Source organism: Photinus pyralis, unplaced genomic scaffold (assembly GCF_008802855.1).
Source record: "Photinus pyralis isolate 1611_PpyrPB1 unplaced genomic scaffold, Ppyr1.3 Ppyr1.4_LG7, whole genome shotgun sequence".
In the NCBI taxonomy this organism is placed as follows: domain Eukaryota; kingdom Metazoa; phylum Arthropoda; class Insecta; order Coleoptera; family Lampyridae; genus Photinus; species Photinus pyralis.
Genome location: NW_022170738.1, coordinates 33,590,983 through 33,611,252, shown reverse-complemented (window position 1 = coordinate 33,611,252; position 20,270 = coordinate 33,590,983). Strand labels below are relative to the sequence as shown.

At 37.7% G+C, this 20,270-nt stretch overlaps 3 protein-coding genes across 18 annotated transcripts in view; 2 read left to right on the top strand and 1 right to left on the bottom strand.

Moving 5' to 3' along the window:
- Positions 1 to 2,535, bottom strand: part of LOC116176645 (Down syndrome cell adhesion molecule-like protein Dscam2) — a 47,595-nt gene extending 45,060 nt beyond the window's left edge. For all 9 annotated transcript variants that reach the window (XM_031495350.1, XM_031495354.1, XM_031495351.1 and 6 more), the window contains exon 1: positions 2,397 to 2,535. The gene's annotated coding sequence lies outside the window, so the exon portion shown is untranslated. The remainder of the gene's footprint in view (positions 1 to 2,396) is intronic.
- LOC116176652 (YEATS domain-containing protein 4) overlaps positions 1 to 13,593 on the top strand; it is a 38,938-nt gene extending 25,345 nt beyond the window's left edge. For 3 of the 5 annotated variants that reach the window (XM_031495368.1, XM_031495369.1, XM_031495370.1), the window contains 5 exons: positions 7,563 to 7,637; positions 7,686 to 7,967; positions 8,017 to 8,206; positions 10,412 to 10,628; positions 12,060 to 13,593. In XM_031495368.1, coding sequence (XP_031351228.1) covers positions 7,590 to 7,637; positions 7,686 to 7,967; positions 8,017 to 8,206; positions 10,412 to 10,628; positions 12,060 to 12,138 — 816 coding nt within the window. In that variant the 5' untranslated portion in view covers positions 7,563 to 7,589 and the 3' untranslated portion in view covers positions 12,139 to 13,593. Of the gene's footprint in view, positions 1 to 7,500; positions 7,638 to 7,685; positions 7,968 to 8,016; positions 8,207 to 8,478; positions 8,720 to 8,769; positions 8,865 to 10,411; positions 10,629 to 12,059 lie in introns of those variants that run through there. The other 2 variants (XM_031495373.1, XM_031495371.1) reach the window with 2 other exon arrangements.
- On the top strand, positions 13,536 to 20,205 carry LOC116176649. Of its 4 annotated transcripts, none has more exons than XM_031495362.1 (10): positions 13,536 to 13,639; positions 13,691 to 13,786; positions 13,836 to 14,117; positions 14,292 to 14,576; positions 17,112 to 17,381; positions 17,426 to 17,765; positions 17,816 to 17,970; positions 18,017 to 18,255; positions 18,527 to 18,740; positions 19,911 to 20,205. In XM_031495362.1, the coding sequence occupies exons 2-10, from the start codon at positions 13,744 to 13,746 to the stop codon at positions 20,147 to 20,149; spliced, it is 2,067 nt and encodes a 688-aa protein (XP_031351222.1). In that variant the 5' UTR covers positions 13,536 to 13,639; positions 13,691 to 13,743; the 3' UTR covers positions 20,150 to 20,205. The 4 variants fall into 4 exon arrangements, with proteins under 4 accessions (XP_031351222.1, XP_031351223.1, XP_031351224.1 ...); XM_031495363.1 differs by having other exon boundaries at positions 13,551 to 13,639; positions 13,708 to 13,786; XM_031495364.1 differs by lacking the exon at positions 13,536 to 13,639 and having other exon boundaries at positions 13,695 to 13,786; positions 17,432 to 17,765.
- The last annotated feature ends 65 nt before the right edge of the window (positions 20,206 to 20,270 follow it).

Here is a 20,270-nt window from a genome sequence, read left to right as displayed (position 1 = left end):
CACAATAGCGCATTTTTACGGAAAATTTACGAAAGAAAAAAAATCTTTCTGTAATAGAACAAAAATCCTTCGTCAATTGATTTCCATGAGTTCAAGGATCAGTGTTATTGAATATGAGCCGGATTAAAAGTCGTGTTTCCGAATGCGAGCTGAGTATCAAAAAATTGCACTACTGAAAATCGTATGCGACTTTTCCTAACTTGACTATTTGCATCTGCTTTAGCGAGAATGTAGGTACCTTCTTCTACAAGGGATTTGTGAACGAAGGCCATTGTAGGTAACGGGCTAATGAAATTTCATACTTGTTTGAGAATGGGTGGGGGGAGGAGGGTGTCCGTGAAGACTTTTAACACTGACAGCGACGTCGGAAGTGAATAACGGTTGGTAAAAATCAGAAACCATAGAGTCTGAAAGGTCTCTTCCATGCAAAATTGTATACGAATTTATGCAAAGCAGTGAGTGGGTTTTTTTAAGTGACCCTGAAACCTGTTTATTTAATCAATTAAATAATGTATTTTTGAAAGAAGTTTTGAAAAAAATTAAAAAAGTGTCGGAGGATGTCTATAGTTATATGCAACTGAGCAACTCAGAGATACTTGACCCGATTGAGAAAGCCATAGCGTTAGATCATTAATATTTTATTTAAAAATTAATGAACTGAACTGAACATACAAAAGTTACAAAAATGTTGTTCCTATTTATTGCACTTGAGCATTGTAAAAAAAAGCTAGTCGAAAAAATTAAATATATCCAAAAATTTTCCGCCTTTCCACAGTTTTGCTGGAAAATTCTTTCAATATACCCTCTACTTCTACACTGTTTGTAATTTCTGCATGCACATGCTGTACAAGATGTGGTAGTCGCTTTTGAGTGATTTATCTACTCATTTTTAGAGGGAGCGCGGCTCCCCTTGTGTAAAAACTGACGGGGCGACTCGCCCCCTCTGACCCATACTTCCGACGTCGCTGAACACTGAAGAAATTTGATACAATCAAAACGTGAAATGTGGAAAAGTCATTTATCTTGTATTTGACTTGCTTTTTTAAAGTATTCATAACCGCACCATGGAAATTTGATTTTGTGGGTATTTCTGTAAAGCGAATTGTATGACTTTTCAAATGATGTGTCACTCGATGGGGGTGTTCTTACTTTATTTTTAAAGTGGGGGTAGCTGGGGGTGCGATGGTGAACGCTAACTAAGGTAAACGGTCCCCTAAACTTTCCCCTAGCTATCTACATGGACGTGTTGGTGCGATTTTTGATTTTTATCAAAATTACAATTACAATTAATTTTATTCTTATTTTTTGTTTCTCATTGAAAACGCATTAATTAAATAAAAACACTTCCCTGCGGTGTTTGCACTCTGTAATGGAATGCGCAAGAAAATAAAACACAAATAAGTCAATATTGTACAGGAGCCTTATGTCTAGCCGATATAACTAGACGCAAAAAGTTCGCTCTTTTTGCAGTCTGTAGCAATGCCATTCGAGCAAGTCGACCCTTAAACTTTGACCATGACATTAGGGGTCGTACGTTTCACGTTTGCATTCACAAAACGGTCCATTGCACAGTTTTCCGTTAATAAAAAAACTTAATTTTTAATCTTGGCGTTGGGCCAACGGCATACGCGAATTATAGAATTTAAGAAATTAAGAAAGAAGAGCGAAAACACCGCTAAATATTTGTTATACTAAAAATAGATTTTTAAATGGCACTTCCGGTCCTAGACGACCATTCAATTAGAAAGTACACATGGGGGTACGTCCTCCGCGCAAGGAGCGGACCGGGGCGCCCCTAAATCTAAAAATTATCTAACGTCAATCACAGCGATTTACCCTCGTAACTCTCAAGCTGTTAACTATTTCCTTTCTAGGCGCGTATTAACCACCTGCCTTCTTGTTCGGAATATTTAAGCTGCAAGACCAGATTTAAAGGTTTCCAGGTAAAAATATAGACAGGTGGTCACCAGGTTACAGCTGCCGCATTAATTTAGTAAGAGGATACGAAGCAGAAATCACGGCAGACGCTCATCAGCGTCGCCCCCATTGAATATCTTAAAATAAAAGACGCTAAATCCCATTTCTCCTACTACCACCCCATCCCATTATTCGCCACTACAATCATGCTTCGGTTTACTAACCCCGAGCCTCGGAGATGATTCACTTTCAATCTCACTTCAAACAAAAACTTACTTTATATCCTTCATAAATAAACAAGTCTACAATCTTGCTACTGATAATTAATAAATAAATAATCTACAAAGCAATAAGTCCGCCGCTTAGAAGGGCAATTTTATTTTTACGTGAAAGAAATTCAACCCCTTGCGAAGGGTGGCAGCCACGCCTGTGCGTCGCGCTTCATTTTCGCGAGAAAAAAATAATTTTAAAGCACTTACATGAATTTTCGTAGTTGAGCAGCGTTTAATAATCCTGAGGAAGAGATCAACGCATTCACTTTAGAATACGATTTTTAAAAACTATGGATCAAGAGCGTTGCTCACATAAAGCGAACAATAACGCAACGCCTAGACGAAGATGCGCGATTGCAGCTGCGAGTGTGGAACGAAACAGAAATTTTTGACCCTTGCATGATCGATGTGCTGCCTATAGTCGAAACGAACAAATTATTACTCATGAAATAGCTTAGTTCTAATCACGGCCTATTAATAAATGTCTCCATTTAAAATGTGTAACTGGGATTGCTGGTCTGGTGGAGTAATACTTTTCAGTTTTTGGTTCACCCTGTATACTATTTTGAGCAGGGTACGATTCATTTCACCTTAAACAAAGTGGTAGAAATGTTGAAAAAAATCCCACGTTACCCAAAATCTTCATGTTCAGCTCAAATTTTCCTCAATGGTCTTCAAACACCACTCAAGCTCAAAGTTTTCTTCAAGTTCATAAACTTATTTTTATGTGCACCTGTAATTTCCCATAAAATTATTTTCAAGGGGTTATTCCTTCAAGCACAAATTACCCGACACTAGAGGTAATCTGTGCTTCAGGCTTCCTCTAAAGTTCTCATCATTGTTATTACTCTTATAGTTTTCTGCAGGTTCCTCGCAAGCTTTCTTCAATTTTTCTCAAGCTCTCATACTCACTGCTCGCTCAAGTTATATCATGTTCATTTCAAGCTTCTTCTACTCAAGTTCCTCTAGAGCTCTAATGAAGTTACTCCAAAGTTTATCATGAAAGTACTCTCTAGTACCTATTTCGCAATTTTTCCTTCCTCTCAAAATCAAATCCTGATTAAATTCTCCTCAAGAATGAAGTTCTCTTCATAATCCCTTTATGTTTCTTCATGAAGCTTTTATCAATATGATGAACATACACCGTTCTCTACTACTTCCATTCTTCTTAGATTCCAATCAAGTTTATTTCAAGTTCTCCTTAAATTTCCACAGCATGAAGAGAATTGTTCGGCCGACGATTCCATGTTCCATACACCCAACCCACACTTATTAAGTTTTTGTTCAAACCCAGGGAATGTTCTTAAATATTTTTACCTTTGAAAAGCTGAAGCTGGCTAAAGGTTATAATTAATTATATATCACCTTAATAGGGATTCGCTCAACTCGGATTTACAAAGTTTTCCACTCCAAACCTGCAGAATTTTCTTAAACACTTTAGCTTTTTACTACCCGCACGTTAGTAAGGGAGGTAACGCATTGGGGTAAAAAATGACCTCCTTCCTTTAACGGAAATACACGTTTTTAAGTATCAGGAATCCGAATCAAACAAAATCTGGGTGATGTCGGTCTCTCTATACTCTCATTTCCAGCTAAACGGCTGAAACGATTTAGGACCCTGTTTAGTCTAAGTTGCTTCAGTTACCCCGGTTCCAGATAACTGTCACCAAGGAGCGGATGTCTGTCTCTGATCAAGGTGTCACAGTGACAGACCACATGCTCGGTAGTTTCCTAAGCCTCGCCACAGAACCCGCACGTGAACTCTTCTACAAGCCCAATGATGTGCATGTGATAGTTGACCATCCAGTGCCCCGTAAGGACACCGGTCCTAATCTGGCTTCTATTCAGTTTTAGAAGCTTAAAAGACCCAAATTTACCAAAGGGCCCTGGACAGCCTGAGTCGGATTAGGTACTTGTTGCTACTGAGCCTGGAATTGACTGGTATCCCGTCTTTTAATCCTGGCCCTGACAACGGAGGGAGCAATTCCTAGGGTAGCCTCGAGCCCGACGAAGGCTCCACCACTGCCTTCACGAACCAGCTCGTCCACTCTTTCGTAGCCCCCTATTTCGCAGTGCGCTGGCAGCCAGATCGAGTCTACTCAATTAGACTCACCTAATCCATTGCGAGTTCGTCTTAGACCTTAAGGAAGAAGCAAGGGTAGAAGCTGATGTCAGCTCTCGGTCGATCTCTTTATTTCGAAGAGACCTTTCATTAGAATACCATGAAGGGTAGAACATGTGCCCCCCCCTCCATTCTCTAAAGTTTAACTTGGCACCACTAAAGGCATGGGTATGCAAAATCTGAGACCAATTGGTTGTTGTATGTAAAAGTTATGCACGTTTGTTTTACTTTCAAAAACAGCATCTCGGGAAATAATTCGTTGGAGGGGGGGGGGGCTTTTAGACAACGAAACTTGATGGCCGTCTGACACACCTTCAAGGTATAGGCTACCTACTGCAAAAGGACTCTAGGACCATTCCCCTAGAAGTAGTTCGTAACGACAGAAGTAGGTCCGGACGGACAGACGGACAAAACGCAAACAATAGCACATCTTTTTTAATTCTTAAAAAATGCGCTAAAAAGTGCAGACTTGAACAGGGAAATCCATATTTCCGAAACATTGACTTTTTCTAACTCAAACCAATTGTTTTTATGCGGCCATTTATTTATTTAATAAGTTGCCCATTCATATACAGACTATACCTAATCGCTAACTTTAAAAAAAATCAAAAAATTACTTATGGGGACAAAACCGTATTCATTAGCAGAATTTTATGATTATATTATTTGTAGTACCTATACCTAGGTACACAGCATTTAGTTCTCAATTTGTATGACCCCTAAGAACAATGTGTGAATATTTTATATCTGCTTGTTTCTTATTGTGAAAATATATATTAGGTACATTAAAGTAGTTAGAGCGCGTTCGGCTGAAGTCAAGTGATGTACTCGGCCTACCTATTACTTACGGTAAACGTCCCCAAAAAAATGTTGTTATGAAGGAAACATAATTAGAAATACGGTATGAGTGGTATTTTGTACCTCAGCACAATGCAAACGTCTTACATGATTTTTAAAAAGGTATATACAGTAGTCAACTTGACTAGTCTCCCTACTTTTCGACCCTGTTTCAAACCTTTGCACACTAAATGTTGACGACACACCGCGACTAAATATTCACAGTGTAAGCGGTAAATCCTAAACGAATATATTTCTTTTTAATCAAAACGTATGCGAGACGTATGTAAAAGCCGGGAAACTAAATAATTTGGCGTTTTACGTGAGGTCGGTGTAGTGGATTTGGTTTTTCGATGTTGGCGCCAGAGATCCCCAGTCGCTATCTTGATCCCGATCCGATCAGTGTGTCAACAAGACGTGTGCAGGCCTTTATAAATATCGCTGGTTTTGGTGTTTTTCTGAAAGACACCATGCCTTTTGTGAAGAAAAGTGCTCAGCAGAAGAAGGAAAAGATTGTCCTAGCTCAGCTATATACTAGACCTAGTGGAAAAGTCATCAGATTTAAACGCGTGCTGCATAGCGTGCCGCCGCGTCAGAGCAGACGCCGCTTCGGCGGTAAATATCTTCCTTATTCCATCATGGACATGTACTTTTCCGTCCATATTTAGATTCGTCACAAAATTTCGCTTCTAATGAGACCCATCTCATTTAAGTCTTGATACAAAAACCTTCGCTAGCTCAGAAAAACTGAGTCTATCCATAAGAGCCCATGTTAAAATACCCTGTTTTTACTGTCAAATATCTCAGAAACGGCACATAGGAACACTTTTTTTCTTTTGACCATTAGAAAGTGCGTCTCTCAGAGAATAAGTGACCAAATTTTCACCAACTTCTTGTTACTTTAACTTAGGCGCTCTAACTACTTTAACATTACATTACATTTTATTTGTGTTCTGTATACGTATACAGCATTTCGTTCTTTTAACATAATTTTTAATCTTGTTTTGGAAATGGACATGATTTGATCTCAATCTCACTTTTATTGTTTGAAATATTTCCAATTTTTGTGTGTAAAGCACTCCCTAAACGATCAAGCGGCTTGATCAAACATTTGATCAAACCGCTTGATCGTTTAGGGAGTGCTTAAATCTTTGCTCAATTTATGGTTTTGTTTTGATTACAGGCTCTTGATCCGAAGTTCACTTTATATTTGTGGAAATTATTACATTGCTTGCTGTTTATAAAGTATCACTTTTCACAGTGAAGAGACTTTGTACTTTGTTTGTCTATATAAAATTTAAATAACATCTTATCGGCCGTCTGGTTAGATCAGATTAAGACTAAACAGGCGATAAAAATAGAGGGTCCTAGTTTAACATATCGCATGCAAAAATGTTGCCGGTCCTGTACCAGTTATACTAGGCCACTTGAGAGCGAGCAATTTCTTTATTACACCGACCTTCATGCAAGATTCCAAAAAGTCCGCAAGAGGTCGCGGATTCAAGGGGACGCATAAAGTCACTAGGTATAGAAAGTACCGCAATCATCCGCCATTTTTGGGCAAATTTGCTGCCAACTTAAAAAAGTTGACAAATAAAATCTGAATAGCTGTAATTTTTTATAACCTAACTTCATAATACTGTCATGTTTTATAAAAATATATACAGATATCTCCAAACGGATGGAACAATCCCTAGCATTAAAGTTACTAGAATCTGGTAACTTCCGCCATTTTTGGGCAAAAATCATGCGTTCTCTCTCTAACACACGAGCCCAATGGATTGCGGTACTTTCTATGTTTAGTGACGCACATGTGTACATGGCCTAATTGGTCCACAAACTACCAGAATTGACATTAGAGTTTCTCATAAGAAATTGCTGCTATTCAAAACATTTCATACTCGTGATTCCGCACCGTCAATTTCAAAACAAAGATTAAAAGTTAAAAAACGTAAGTTGTATGCAGAGCAGAAATAAGTGATAATAAAGAAATGCCAAGATTATTGTCTGCATTAAATAATATCAAAAAAAGAACACGATGCGCTCTCAACAGCAGCTCAAACCAAGATTGCTGTAACGTAAGAAGCGTTGTGCTCAAAACGGCACACACAGTTTTCCCCTTCTTCTAAAAAGTCGCACGTACGGTTTCAGCTCTCAAAAAGTATCGTAGGTTGTATATATAGGGTGAAATCTCTCAACATTAACCACAAAGGCAACCACTAAACGTGTAATAGATATATAAACTCAAACAGTTGTGTTTTCTTTTGTCCAAACGTTTACATTCTCAAATTTATTAATCTCGGGCGCACCCAATGAAAATTCCTGGCGACGCCACTGGCATATAAGTGTACTGTTTACTTTTTTTTGAGGTTATGAATATGATGGTTAATGCGATTTGTGGTTATTATTTACAGTTGTGTTTTCAATGTTATTAATGAAAGATGAGTTTACCAACAGATTTTGGTCCTGATTCAGGCGGCAGAATAAAAGTAATGTTGGCAAATCACCCTCCATTTCTTTCTAACGACAATTTTTAGGGAGTCTGTATAGTCAAACCTATTGTGTACGGCAATGTCGCCCGATATTTTGGTAAGAAACGCGAAGAAGACGGACATACTCACCAATGGACGGTTTACGTAAAACCCTATTACAACGAAGACATGTCGGCTTTCATTAAAAAGGTTCATTTCAAGCTGCACGAGAGTTACACAAATCAAAATCGTATAGTTGTAAAACCGCCATACGAAATAAGCGAGACCGGCTGGGGCGAATTCGAAATTGTAATTAAGATACATTTCCACGATCCTAATGAACGTCCTGTATGTATTTGGTACTTTTTTAAACCTTTCACTCATCGCTTTCTTTAAGGTTACCATGTATCACATTCTGAAACTTTTTCATAGCGGTAACACAAATGACATCGGTTTAGAGCAAGGCAAAGGGCTTGTCTCGGAGAGTTATGATGAAATCGTGTTTCAAGATCCCACACAGTTAATGCATCACTTGCTGACGAATACTAAGCAGCTTACATTGTCTGCATGGGATCACAATACCAATTGTAAGTATTATTATTATTTAAACTCGATGACGGTATCTTAGTTTAGTTCCTGTCTTAGCTACTTAGCTTTATCCTCTCTTGAAAAAACAAAAATTTTCCTGGGAGGAGCATTTTAATGCATTCCTGCATTATACATTTGATCGTGCCCGCTTAATACGTCAATAGGTATAAATGATTCAGCAGGTCTTCTAGTATTTCTTATCCCATTCTTTTAAAATGCATTTAAAAATGTTAAAATAGGGCAATGATTGAAAATAACTATTTTGCGGCAGTTGAAGAGAAGAAGAAGAAGACAGTGAAAACTATACAGGATGCCAAACATAAGGTACGTCTTGAAGTGGTTCTACTTAAGAATCGTTTGAAGCTCGCAAGGGAAACTATCGCTCAATTTAAGGAAGAGATTGCCAAATTGCAAGAAAATCAGTATGTGATATAGCAGTGTAAATTAGATTTTTAATGGACTATAAGAGCACTTGTAGGTAGGTATATTGATTAAAGATTTTTTTTTAATGATTCTGTGTTATTTCTATGTCCATGGTTTCTGATATCTACCTTTTTTCCAGCTCCTAAAATTTGTTACGGAAGAAGATAAAGCTGTTACTTATTTATTATTTTATTGAAAATCAGTGTTTTTATTTTTTATTTTGATATGTAGGTATTTGTCATGTCAATTGTGTCAAATCTGACACATCCCATTTGATTCTTTTATTGATACAAGTTTTAATGCTTTTGATAAATGGTTATACAAGACTTCTTTAAAATTATCCCTAATATTTAACTGATCTAAAAATACATTTTATATGAGAAATATCCAATTCTGAATTCATTTCTTCACTGAAACTTTACGAATCATGCTATATTAAAACATCCCTTCATTTATGGGTTAAGTGGAAGAACACCTGGTGGCTTGTTGCCTCTAAGTGAACTTCACCCTTTGGATGAATATCTAATAAAGACTGCCAATGTTCGGCTGTATTGATATTAATTTTGCTCAATTTAAAAGGAGCAAATTAAAAAAAATTAAGTTGATGATGGTTCCGTTCCGGAAAGACAAAACGTCGCGTCGGATAAAACATTAACAGCGCAACCTTTTTAACATTATTTAACCAAATTTGTATCTCTTGATGTGTTTTTGTACTAATTTGATCTTGTTTTTGATATGTATTTATGATGTCTCTTGTGTATTAATTTAACTGGTTGGACTCGATACCTGATTTTTATTGTTGTACGATTGGAGATGGGATTTGTGTCTTTTTTCTCTTTGTATTTTGTTATCGTTTACTTCTTGTATTTGTGTGTGTTTACCCCAGGTTTTTTTATCCAATGATATTTTTTCCTGGCCTTTTTGTGTGCGTGATATATTTTATTTTTATTGTCTTTACATTTCAAGCGATTGCACCATATTACGCAATCCACTGGGAAACGATAAAGCCATTGAAAAAAATATATACTCGCAAATAGTATTCTCGAGCGCGTTGGAATTTTTTTTATTGCGAAGGAAAATAACAGAAGTAATAAAATTTGCCGATTTACACACGTCAAAGTGAAATAAATCTCCAATAAAGTTGGATGTCGTTTGTTGAAGATTTGTTACAATGTTGTGCACTTTAAATCTTTTGAATAATTGCATATTTTTAAGTGGCAAGCATTTATTGCTCAATGAATCGAAATCGCGAATAATCTATACACCTATCACTTTTTATTTGGTTGTGCTTAATTTGACGGTTGGTAAGAATGAAAACATTTGATTTGACGGTTGTTGTCATTAGTTCCCTTATATACTTTTATAATAATTTTCTTTATATTTTTTTGTGTTTTCTTTCGATATTTAAATAGTTATTCTGCTATTCCGGTCAGAGCCCAATCGAACAAATCAAAGATTATGAATATCAGTTAATGATATGATGTAGTTATACGCGACTTTGTTGTCTGGTAACATCTCGCGCTCACCATTCGCCATAAACAGTGTGACGTCACGTAACATCGCGTGCTCGCCATTTGTCGTAAACGTTGTGACGTCACGCAATATCTCGTGCACGCTCGGCATGCGTCGTAAAAACGAAAACTCCCACTCGCGGAGGTTTTATAAGCCGACGCGCAAGCGGAAGTCCTCAGTCTTACGTCGTTCTCTATAGCAGGGCAAGACTGAGACTCTTTAGTCTACGCCCTCAGTGTTATTTAGTCTGGATAATTTTTATTTTTCAGCATTCCTCAGGCTAAAGACCAAGCTCTCTGGGGTCAAGCAGATGTCGCCAGTGACCCCAAAGAAGGAACGTCGGCATGGCCGGAACATCATCCGAGAGTTTTTCAACCGAGCAACTGTTACAACGTGCTTGAGCCCGCTATGGCTATCACCTGTAAGGGTGCATCAGATCATCCGCTGGGTGCAGATTCCGTTAGCTGACGTGTCAGTTCCTAACAGGTACATTAATCCAACAACGGTGCGTACATAAGATACGCCGTCCGCTAGCTCAATAAAAAAAACAAAATTAAGAACACCAGCGCTAAAGTTAGGTACTAAATTTTTTTTCTCATAAAAAATCTTATGTTTTCAAACTCTTTCCTGTAGCTACCGGCGTAGTATTCTACCTATCATTAAACGTGCCCCACCACATTAATTTTTGTCAAAACTACGCCCATTGAAGATCCGGCTCTGTTCTACCAATCGAATTCATTCCGTTTTACCAATCACGTACTTCCCATTAGTTCCGTCGTATGGGCGCGACAGTCTGGCGCTTCTAAGTTTTCACGTACCAACATAAATTTTATCTAGATCGTTTACACATGCGAAAGAAAGGTCATATCTGACCCTTCCCTGCAGGTCCCTTATGTGCCCCTTTACTCCCAAAACCGAAAATCACCTCCTATCGCCGTTGACGCTTCTAACATTTTGATTTTCTTACATGCATAATTTGTTTGAGGGTCGCTGTAATTTTGAATTAATACGTAGTTCGTGGCGAATTCTTATTGGTGCATTTTTAAAAGCAAGTGGACTGTGCATGTTAGTTTACTTTTTCATTTCCTTCCTTCTTCTTTGGTAGTACTGTTAAGTTGAGTGATGTTCAACGCCAATAAATTCAATGTCCGTGTAATTGCAAAATCTTTAAATGTTATTCCATTCGATTAACCGGATTTGGTGGAATTTTATTTTTGAGGTTAGACATTTTTCTCTCATTATGGAGGATTTAAATTGAATTTGATGAATACGATTTTGCCATTCGAAGTTTAAACCAATTTAATGGTCAACCGTTGCCGTATTAGTATTATTGTTTTCTAAATAACCCTCATATTAATCGGAATTAAAGAATAAAAAAAAAATGTGCTGTTGTTTGCGTGTTGTCCGTCTGTTCGTCCGGACCCACTTCGGCGGTTTTGAACTACTTTCAGACCAATTCTCCTAGAGGCCTGTAATTTTTTGCAATAAGTAGCATGTACCTTGAGGGTGTGCCAGATGACCTTTAAATTGTGTCGTCTTAAGGGCGAGGGGGTAAACACACGTTCTACCCTTCATGGTATTCTAATGAGAGGTCTTATCGAAAGGAATTGGTTTCTACAAACTATAACTGTTTTTCGAGATTTTCAGATGCGTGGGTGACGGTGAGGAGGAGGAGGGGTTGGGGGGGGGGGTAAAATTGTTATCTTTCATGTTTTCTATCGACTGCCACCCTTCTCTTTTATCCTTTACAAAAAATGTAGGAGGAGGGAGATAAATGACTTCACGGAATTCTAATGAAAGCTGTCGACCTATTATCGGGATCGGTTACAATTGCTTACCTTTTTGGAATTGGGGGAGGGAGAGGGGGGGGGGCTAAAACTGGTATCATGGTATTCTAATGAAGTATCTCGAGAACAGAGTCTCAGGCGAGAGTACTGACAAATGGCTATTGGAACATCTGTCTAAAGTTGGTGAAGTCAAAATGACGATCTCGTGAACGAATTGTCGGAAGGGGGTACAAAGAGAAAATGGACCGTCTGGACAAAACATATTTAATGGTAGACTTCAAACTAAAATACATCGAGAACGGAGTGTCGGAAAAGGGTACTCAGAAAGTAGAGATTGGAACGTTTGTACGAGACATATATTTATGGGCGATGTGAAAACTTCAAGTGCTAATATTTCGAGAACGAATTGTCGGAGGAGGGTACTGACAAAGAGAAAATAGAACATCTATTTGTAACACCAAGACGAATATCTCGAGAACGGAGTGTCGGAAGAGGGTATTCACAAGGTCTACTGAGTAGGGCATAAGTTTAAGTGCGAATATTTAGAGAACGGATTGTCGAAAAAGGATGCTCACACATGGAAAATGGAACGTCTGGTGAGGCATATCTATTGATGGAGTTAAAGCTTGGATTGCGAATATACCGAAAACGGAGTGTCAAAGGTGAGTACTCAAATAGAGCGATTAGAACGTTTGATTGTAACATAACTATTGGCTATAATGTCGGTTTAAGTACGAATACCGATAACAGAGTGTCAGAGGAGCGTACTCACAGAAGGAAAATGGAACAATAATGGATGAAAAGGTGGTCAATTCAGTTGAATAGATGATTTCAAAATTAGTTGGCTCGTTTCAAGAGCAACTTTTGTGCGAGGATGCTCAAATTAGTCATATCAATTGTGTTGTAACAATTATCAAATTATTGTCTAAATAATCTCTTAATTGATGGTCTCATGCCTGCCTAAACCGTTCATCGGATTGCGCGTAAATTTTGAGGAATGGAGGACGTATCCTCGCGAATGCTTCTAATTTAGTAAAACACTTTCCGAAATTCCTGAGGGAAACGGGGAAAAACTGGAATTCCCAGCGGGTCAGCAACAATAATTTTAAACTCATTTTATTAACTCCGAAACTATTAAATACAGTTTCAACGACGAAGAGTAGGTAATACACGTAAATCTATGTATATTATACTTAAAGGGTCTCGTGACAGATGAGAAGAATTTACTCCCGTGCAAAACGCACAGTCATACCGAACGAGTTCAGTGTACAATTTTGTAAAATTCCATTGTGGGCTATCAATTGCGGATTCCTTGATGATTACATTACAACAATTACTTACTTCCACTACTTATAGTCATAGGTCACTGCTTTTACAATCAATAAATAATTATCTCCGTCAACATTGTCACATATTCACAGAAGCGGAACTAATTCGACATTGTACGTTCGTAAATGACGTACACTTTTTTTTTCAATTAATTTGGCAAAGGAAGAACTATACAATTTTCAAAGTAACAGGTATGTACTTATTAGAAATTTGCTATTATCTTCGTATGTAATAACATTCTGTTGGTGCAATCAATACCTAGGCTCGCGTCGTTTCCCAATTGTGGTGATAATAATTATTGGCGAAGACTTTTGTTGAAAATTTCCCGCTTGTTGCAATGAACGTGACAATATAGTACAAGGACAATTGCATAATGTACAGGTAAGTGTGTATGTGTAAATGGACGCTATTAGTAAAATGTGCGGCTGATAGGGGCAATTTATTCGTAGTCGATGTTTCGCGTCTAATTATGCGTGTGCGCTAGAATGAGCTACATTTTTATGTTCGTCTTTTTCAAAATTATTTGCGGTAAGTCTTCCACAGTTTAACATTGCTTTTTTCTATTTGCATTTAACAGCGCAATTAACGAATTGTCCTCAAGAGCACGTGAGATTTGAAAAAATAATAGGATTGCGACCTTCGAACGATGTTGATGGTTATCTATTGTACAAACGTAAAATTTACGAGCCGGTCACGCTGGAGTGTCTATCAAAATGTGCCTCGAACGAAAATTGTTTCAGTTTTGTGATTTTGTACAACATCTCCGAGTGCTACTGGTACAATGTAAATATTCGTGGATTACAAGAGACCGAGAACATACTTGATCCCAATGTGGTTTGGTTCGAGAAAACTTGCCTTGGTAGTTACTCGCAATTTCTTTGAGTTCATTAAGTTGTAACCCCTACATTCTTAGTACTTATTTGTACCACTTTTGGGGTTGTCGCTTCTTTTAGTACAAAAAGTACCAAATGGTATTAGTAGAGGTTTCAACTTAATGGCGTTCTTCCATTGTCTGAATTGATTTCTCGCGCAGATACCAACTGCAGTAAACTTTGGATATTTGAGCGCGTCCCCGGTGCCGTTTTAATTGGAAACGATATCGTAACGGTTCCGAAGGTGATGACCAGAAATGAGTGTCAACAAAACTGCCTTAATTATACCACCTGTAGATCGGCGTCGTTTCGCATCAGTAACGACGTTAATTCCACAAATACATTGGGCACGTGCACTTTGAGCGAAATGGATCGGCATCTGATGCCAAATTCGTTTCGAGCTGCCAGCTACGAAGAGGAGTATTTTGAGAATCAGTGCGTGCAAGGTAGGCTATTGCACACGGGCAGCGTGACAGATATTTTGAGAACAAAAGACGTATTCCTGCCCTTTAAGAAGTGTGAAGATAAAAAAAACTTCTTTCTCCATGTCAAATTGTCTACACAACCCTAATTTTTAAACAATTTAATAGCACGACATTTCCAAAAAAATCTTTTACGGATTTGTCATACGCTATCCCTTCGCATCTCTACCCCTTACGCATCTAATTCCTTTTGCAAACTTCTTCGTAACAGGGGTTACAATTTATGGTGGGGAAACCTCTGTTTTATTTAATTTTGACTATTTACGTTAAACTTGACTGCATTTACCTTGATTCAATTCCCTTAGTAAAAAAAATTAGGTAGTGGAGCCCAGTGGGGAATTTTGGAATTTATTCGAGCGCGTCAGGTTAAAGTAAGGTGGGTTGACTACGTGTTGAAAAGTGTGCATTTCAATAAACTGACGATTTGAGCGTGGCGTGAGGGAGTGGGAAGTGGAAAATTCGATAGGTCCATACGAGTATACGACTCTCGAGTAAAACCCCATTTAGCATCGTGGGCTCCCCTACTAAATGGATTTATCTGTCTTTTTTTGCAAATTCAAAAATCCCTTCCGCCAACTTGATGGCAAATAACTTTGAAACTTTTCTCCGTATACTAGAAAGTACTCCTGGTAGCCAGTGAGGATTTACAAAAATACAAATCTCATAAGTATTAGGAACAGAAGTACCTACCCACTTAATATATTTTCCTAATACTCGAAGACTAAAAGGAAGGTACAGTGTTGAAGCCTTCCTCCGTGAAATACCTCCTCGTTTATTACGTACAGGGTGTTCCATTTTCGACACTAATTGTTATAGTAGGTACTATCAAAAAAGTTTAAGTTTTTGGATCAAACGTAAAATAGTAAAATCAAAATTTGGAAATATTTGCTCGCTTAAGAGATACGGGAGGTAATAAAAAAATTGTCAATTTTGGAATGACTTAATGACTATATTTTCTTAGTTAAAAGACAGAAAAATGTTTATTACAAAACTACTGAATAATCTTCAGTCTTCAAAACAAGTATACGGGGTTAGGTAAAAAAGTTTTCGAACCTAACCAAATTTTTTAAAATGGAACACCCCGTATATATTAATATAAAAAATAGCATTAGCATTCTTTTTTTATAAATATAATTAACAATTTTTGAATACATCAATATTGATTTAGAAACTTAGGATTTTAGAAATATCTTTTTGTATATTTTTTTAATAATTTGAACCTTTTTTTAAATTTTTTTCATAGTTTTTGAATCATTTGAATTTTTATCATCTCTGGTGTGCCATATTTTGGAAAAGAGAATTTCATATCCTATTTTTTAGATTAAAATGTATAGGATGTTCTATTTTAAAAAATGAGGTTAGGTCCGATAAATTTTTTACTTGACCTCTTATACTTATTTTGAAAACGGCAGATTATAAAGAAACTTGTATATAAGCTCTAAAGCGAACAAATATTTTCAAATATTGATTGCCATTTTAGGTTTGACCCAAAAAGAGGATTTTTTTATAGCACTAACAATTATGGAGATGGAGAAATGTAATATATAGGCATCATGTGCTGTTCGCTTCTTTTCTTTACGTTTTCATTATTCGAGTCGATTTCCCTCTCATCTTTTTCTTCTTTCACACCCTCCTCCCGCGACCCCATAAAGGTCAATATTCAGAAATTGGAATACTCGGGTACATCTGGAGAGAATACGCAACTTCACTGCGTACTTTTGAAATAAAACCTTTTGACTCCTCTAATCAGTCAACAGTGTGATAAAAATACATTATTTACATTATTTTGATTAAACAATGAGATCAAATAAATTCTTACACTCCCTCTAAAAAAACAAAAGCCCAAACCCTTACTACACTCATAAAATAGCCTTACTGGCCAGATAATTAAATTTATGGTAGTAAACAATGTAACAAGTAATTCTAAACAAGTAAATCCAAATAATTTACGAAAATATACGCGATTTCGTTCCTTCACTGATAATTCGCATAAAACAGAAATAATAAAGATACTTCTGTATCTTATCCCCTTTGATCTGATTCGTGAAGGTGTCTCATACTGTGGTCGGATAGCTTATTTCTTCCAAATGAAAATTACAGATCGAAAATATTTCGTACGCACTTCGCGTTATTGTTACTAATTTTGACTTCACAAATTTGCCCTCAACCTAAAGGACCTTGCGATTTCAATCCATCAAGCGCTAAATCTCACTCCTCTAGTTCAAACATTCGTCTCTCTTTCTATGTCCTGCACTTGCACGCCTGCAAAAATTTGCGCCCTTTTACCCAATGTAATCGCATGATAAAAATAGAACGTTAACAATACCATGTGAATTCTTCCTCTACGGAATAAACGCAGTTCCGGTCAGTGTCGACAAACACTCAATAATTACTACTGAATTCGACACGATTACCAAAGATTTTCTTAAAGGGCAGAAACACTTCAATTGTTTGCAAATATTGGCACCACCTCTCAGTTTATAACCGATCGCCTTTTAGACAAAACAAACGCATTTTGCGCATATGAAGAATACGACAACGTGGTATCGACACAAGCGGATATTAAATATTATAACGTGACGAAAATGCAATGTGAGAAGTTGTGTGACGGGATTACTTCTTTTAATTGCCGAGGGTACAGCTTAATCCCATCCGCCTCCACCAACCACATTTGCCTAATTCACAGTGGGAACAGCAAAGTACACGGGCCAAGGCTGCTGACTTCTCTAACGGGGGCATATTTTTTCGAAAAAGCACGATGTCTTAACAGTAAGTGATCAATATTTTTGTATAGCATTAACATTGTCAGGCAGTTACAGTGGCTTGCACAGAAACACATATAACACTTAGGTACTGGCCCGAATTGCCTTTTAACGGAAAGGTATACATGAACGGCTACTCCGAAAACGTGCAATGCTACGTCAAAGGCAGGGGTATGGAAGAAGTGGTACTAAAGATGCCACTATTTAGAAACGAGTGTGGAATCATGAAAGCGATCACTATCAACGCAAACCGTACCTTGTTCTCAGGTACAATGCTCCTGCAATACAATCCACTTATTCAAACGCAAGGCGATCGTGTTATAAAAATCGGCTGTATATTTACCAACAATACTAAAATTGTGCTGGGGACAGGAGTCAATTTTGCCAACTCGTAAGACTTCCAAGAGTCCGTTGTGACTCTGTCTAATGATACATTTTCAGATCCTACCCAAATCACGGGACGTCAATTATCAACACCACAACTATACAACCGACTGTTGAAATGAGAATTGTGGATTTCTATACCAAAAAAGAGGTATCTGCTACACAAATCGGTCAAGAGTTGGAACTCACCATCGAGCTACACCCTCCAGATGGTAAAGTCTTAGGTACTCTGATATCTACTAAAATGATATGTTGTAGGTGCGTACGATATATGGGCGACTCATTTACTGGCAATGACCGAGAATGGGGACGATTCCATTTTACTTATAGATGACCAGGGCTGTGCGACAAATCCGGCCATCTTTCCAAATTTAGTGAAAATTTACAATAACGAAACTAGAAGACTAGTTGCCAACTTCAACGCCTTCAAATTTACAACGTCGTCTATTATACGTTTTAGCATTATTGTGCAGTTCTGCCCCACTTATTGCACTCCGGTACGTACAATAATAATAATAGTCTTTATTTGGTTTCCATTAAATCATAAAGTTACAAAAAAAAGGTTTAAATAAATTTAAAAGAAAAGGAAAAGAAAAAAACGGAAAATAACTACTACTTTCAGAAACCAAACCACAAGGGGAGGTTCAGTATAATCTGCTCTTCCACCTAACCAATGGGTAGTGGAAGTAGGTACAGCAGTCAGCGAAAGTTTTTGCTGATTGCTTTATTTCAATAGCGAACAAAATAATGTCTCCAGCTAATTTTTAGCCAAACTGCGCCACCGGTCGAGATCTCGGGACTAAGGTACGACGAGAAATTATGGGAACAATGGCGGATGTGAAGGAAGTAAATAAAAATCAATTCGATAATGATAACGTTACGCAAATGCCTTTGGAGTTTGTTTTACTTGTACGCAATGCCAAAATCACCTCGAATCAACTGGTTTACGATGATAACCGGAAAATTTTAATTGCCGGATATGGTAATATGTTTACAAAAGCGTAGAGGTGCCACAATAGTGCCTAGAGTTTAATGATTTGCAAAAAGTGCAAATTTGTAACAAAAAAGTGGTGCCCCCTCCCTTCCAACTCCAAACCAGAATCGAATTTGTGTGAGGGAAATATCACGCTCCTTCTCTCTTTCTGCCTTTCTCAATCGCTCTTTCATTCGCGGGCGCGTGCGTCTAGATCGCGAATATGTGGTACTGATTTATCGTTTATATTGCTGTGGCCCCACGTTGGGCGCCAAATAAATAATGCTGTGTGCAATGGTATGCGGTCAACTACACCACCCACAAAACACTTGTCCAGCTAGCAAAACTTATAATTTTTAATCTCTCCTTTTACACTCCCCAGCATCTGCTACAAAGAAAATTCCTAATATTGACCTAAATTAAGGATTTGATCAACTTCCAAAAATTCCAAAGGATTAACTAGGAGTTTTCATTAACGCCTGACAATTTTTGGACACGAGAAGAAATATCTGACATGAAAACAATATCCTGGTTGCACAATGGGTTCGAATAAACACAATTAAGTGAATCACAAATTTTTATTCTGAAACACGTGAGAAAAAAATTTTACTATGACCAGCACAGGTACCACCCGCACACCTGCATGGTTGCAATGGGTTCCGTTTAGCTGGAAACGACAGTACAGCCAGACATCGAGATTTTGATTCTATGACCACGTGTATTTTTGGCGTTCATTCGTTTCTACTCTCTCTATAACTTGCCCCTACATGGTTAGACCTTCATCGTGCTCAAGATACAAAGCTAGCTATTCACTAGAAGAGTGACCCCTCTCATCACTCAAAAGAACAACAGGAGAGCTTTGATTACGTATTGAAAAATTCTTTATTACTGGGCAGATCCAAATGATTGTCCTTCGACCTAATTGTCACGTTTCAAGCGCCCCAAGGTCTGCTTCCAAGTAACACATGCATTTTCCTGATCAGTCTCCCTAGCAGCTGGCGCGCGAGACTTTGAGACTGCCCTGGCTCTCCTAGCTTAAATACTGAATGTAGTCAAGATCATGAGGTCGATTCGAATTCGACATGTTGGCCTATTAAACTTTGATAATCAACTCTAGGAATGATTGTGGCAGTTCTACCCTTTTTCAAATGATTGATTAACCAAGCATGTAATTTTTAGATCTGTCCACAGATGAAATTTGCATCGATTTTTCTCTAACAATTGGCATTATTGTTACGTGGATTACCATACAAATTATACTACTGACTTGCGGCATACTAATGATACGAAAATACAAAAATTACTACCGACAAGGCAAAACGCAATCCTTAGAAAGCTTGCATAGCAATTTCGGCATGCGCTTCGCCAATCTCGGAAATCGGCGTGTCCGTTGGGCAGACAGTGGAAGCTACACATAATTTTTTACTTTATTGTTAACCTAATGCTACAGTATTAAATATTAAGTCACGTTTTATATTGTGGATCTGCGCCCTTAAGCTGTTTCGTTAATTCCTGCTGCTGCTGTAGTATGTAGATGTT

What these genes read in the sequence shown, in the direction of transcription:
- LOC116176649 (XM_031495362.1), top strand. Translation starts at nt 13,744, where the DNA reads ATGAGCTACATTTTTATGTTCGTCTTTTTCAAAATTATTTGCG. An exon ending in GTTCGAGAAAACTTGCCTTG is followed by an intron (nt 14,118 to 14,291) that starts GTAGTTACTCGC and finishes TTTCTCGCGCAG; the next exon opens with ATACCAACTGCAGTAAACTT. An exon ending in AATTTTAATTGCCGGATATG is followed by an intron (nt 18,741 to 19,910) that starts GTAATATGTTTA and finishes TGTAATTTTTAG; the next exon opens with ATCTGTCCACAGATGAAATT.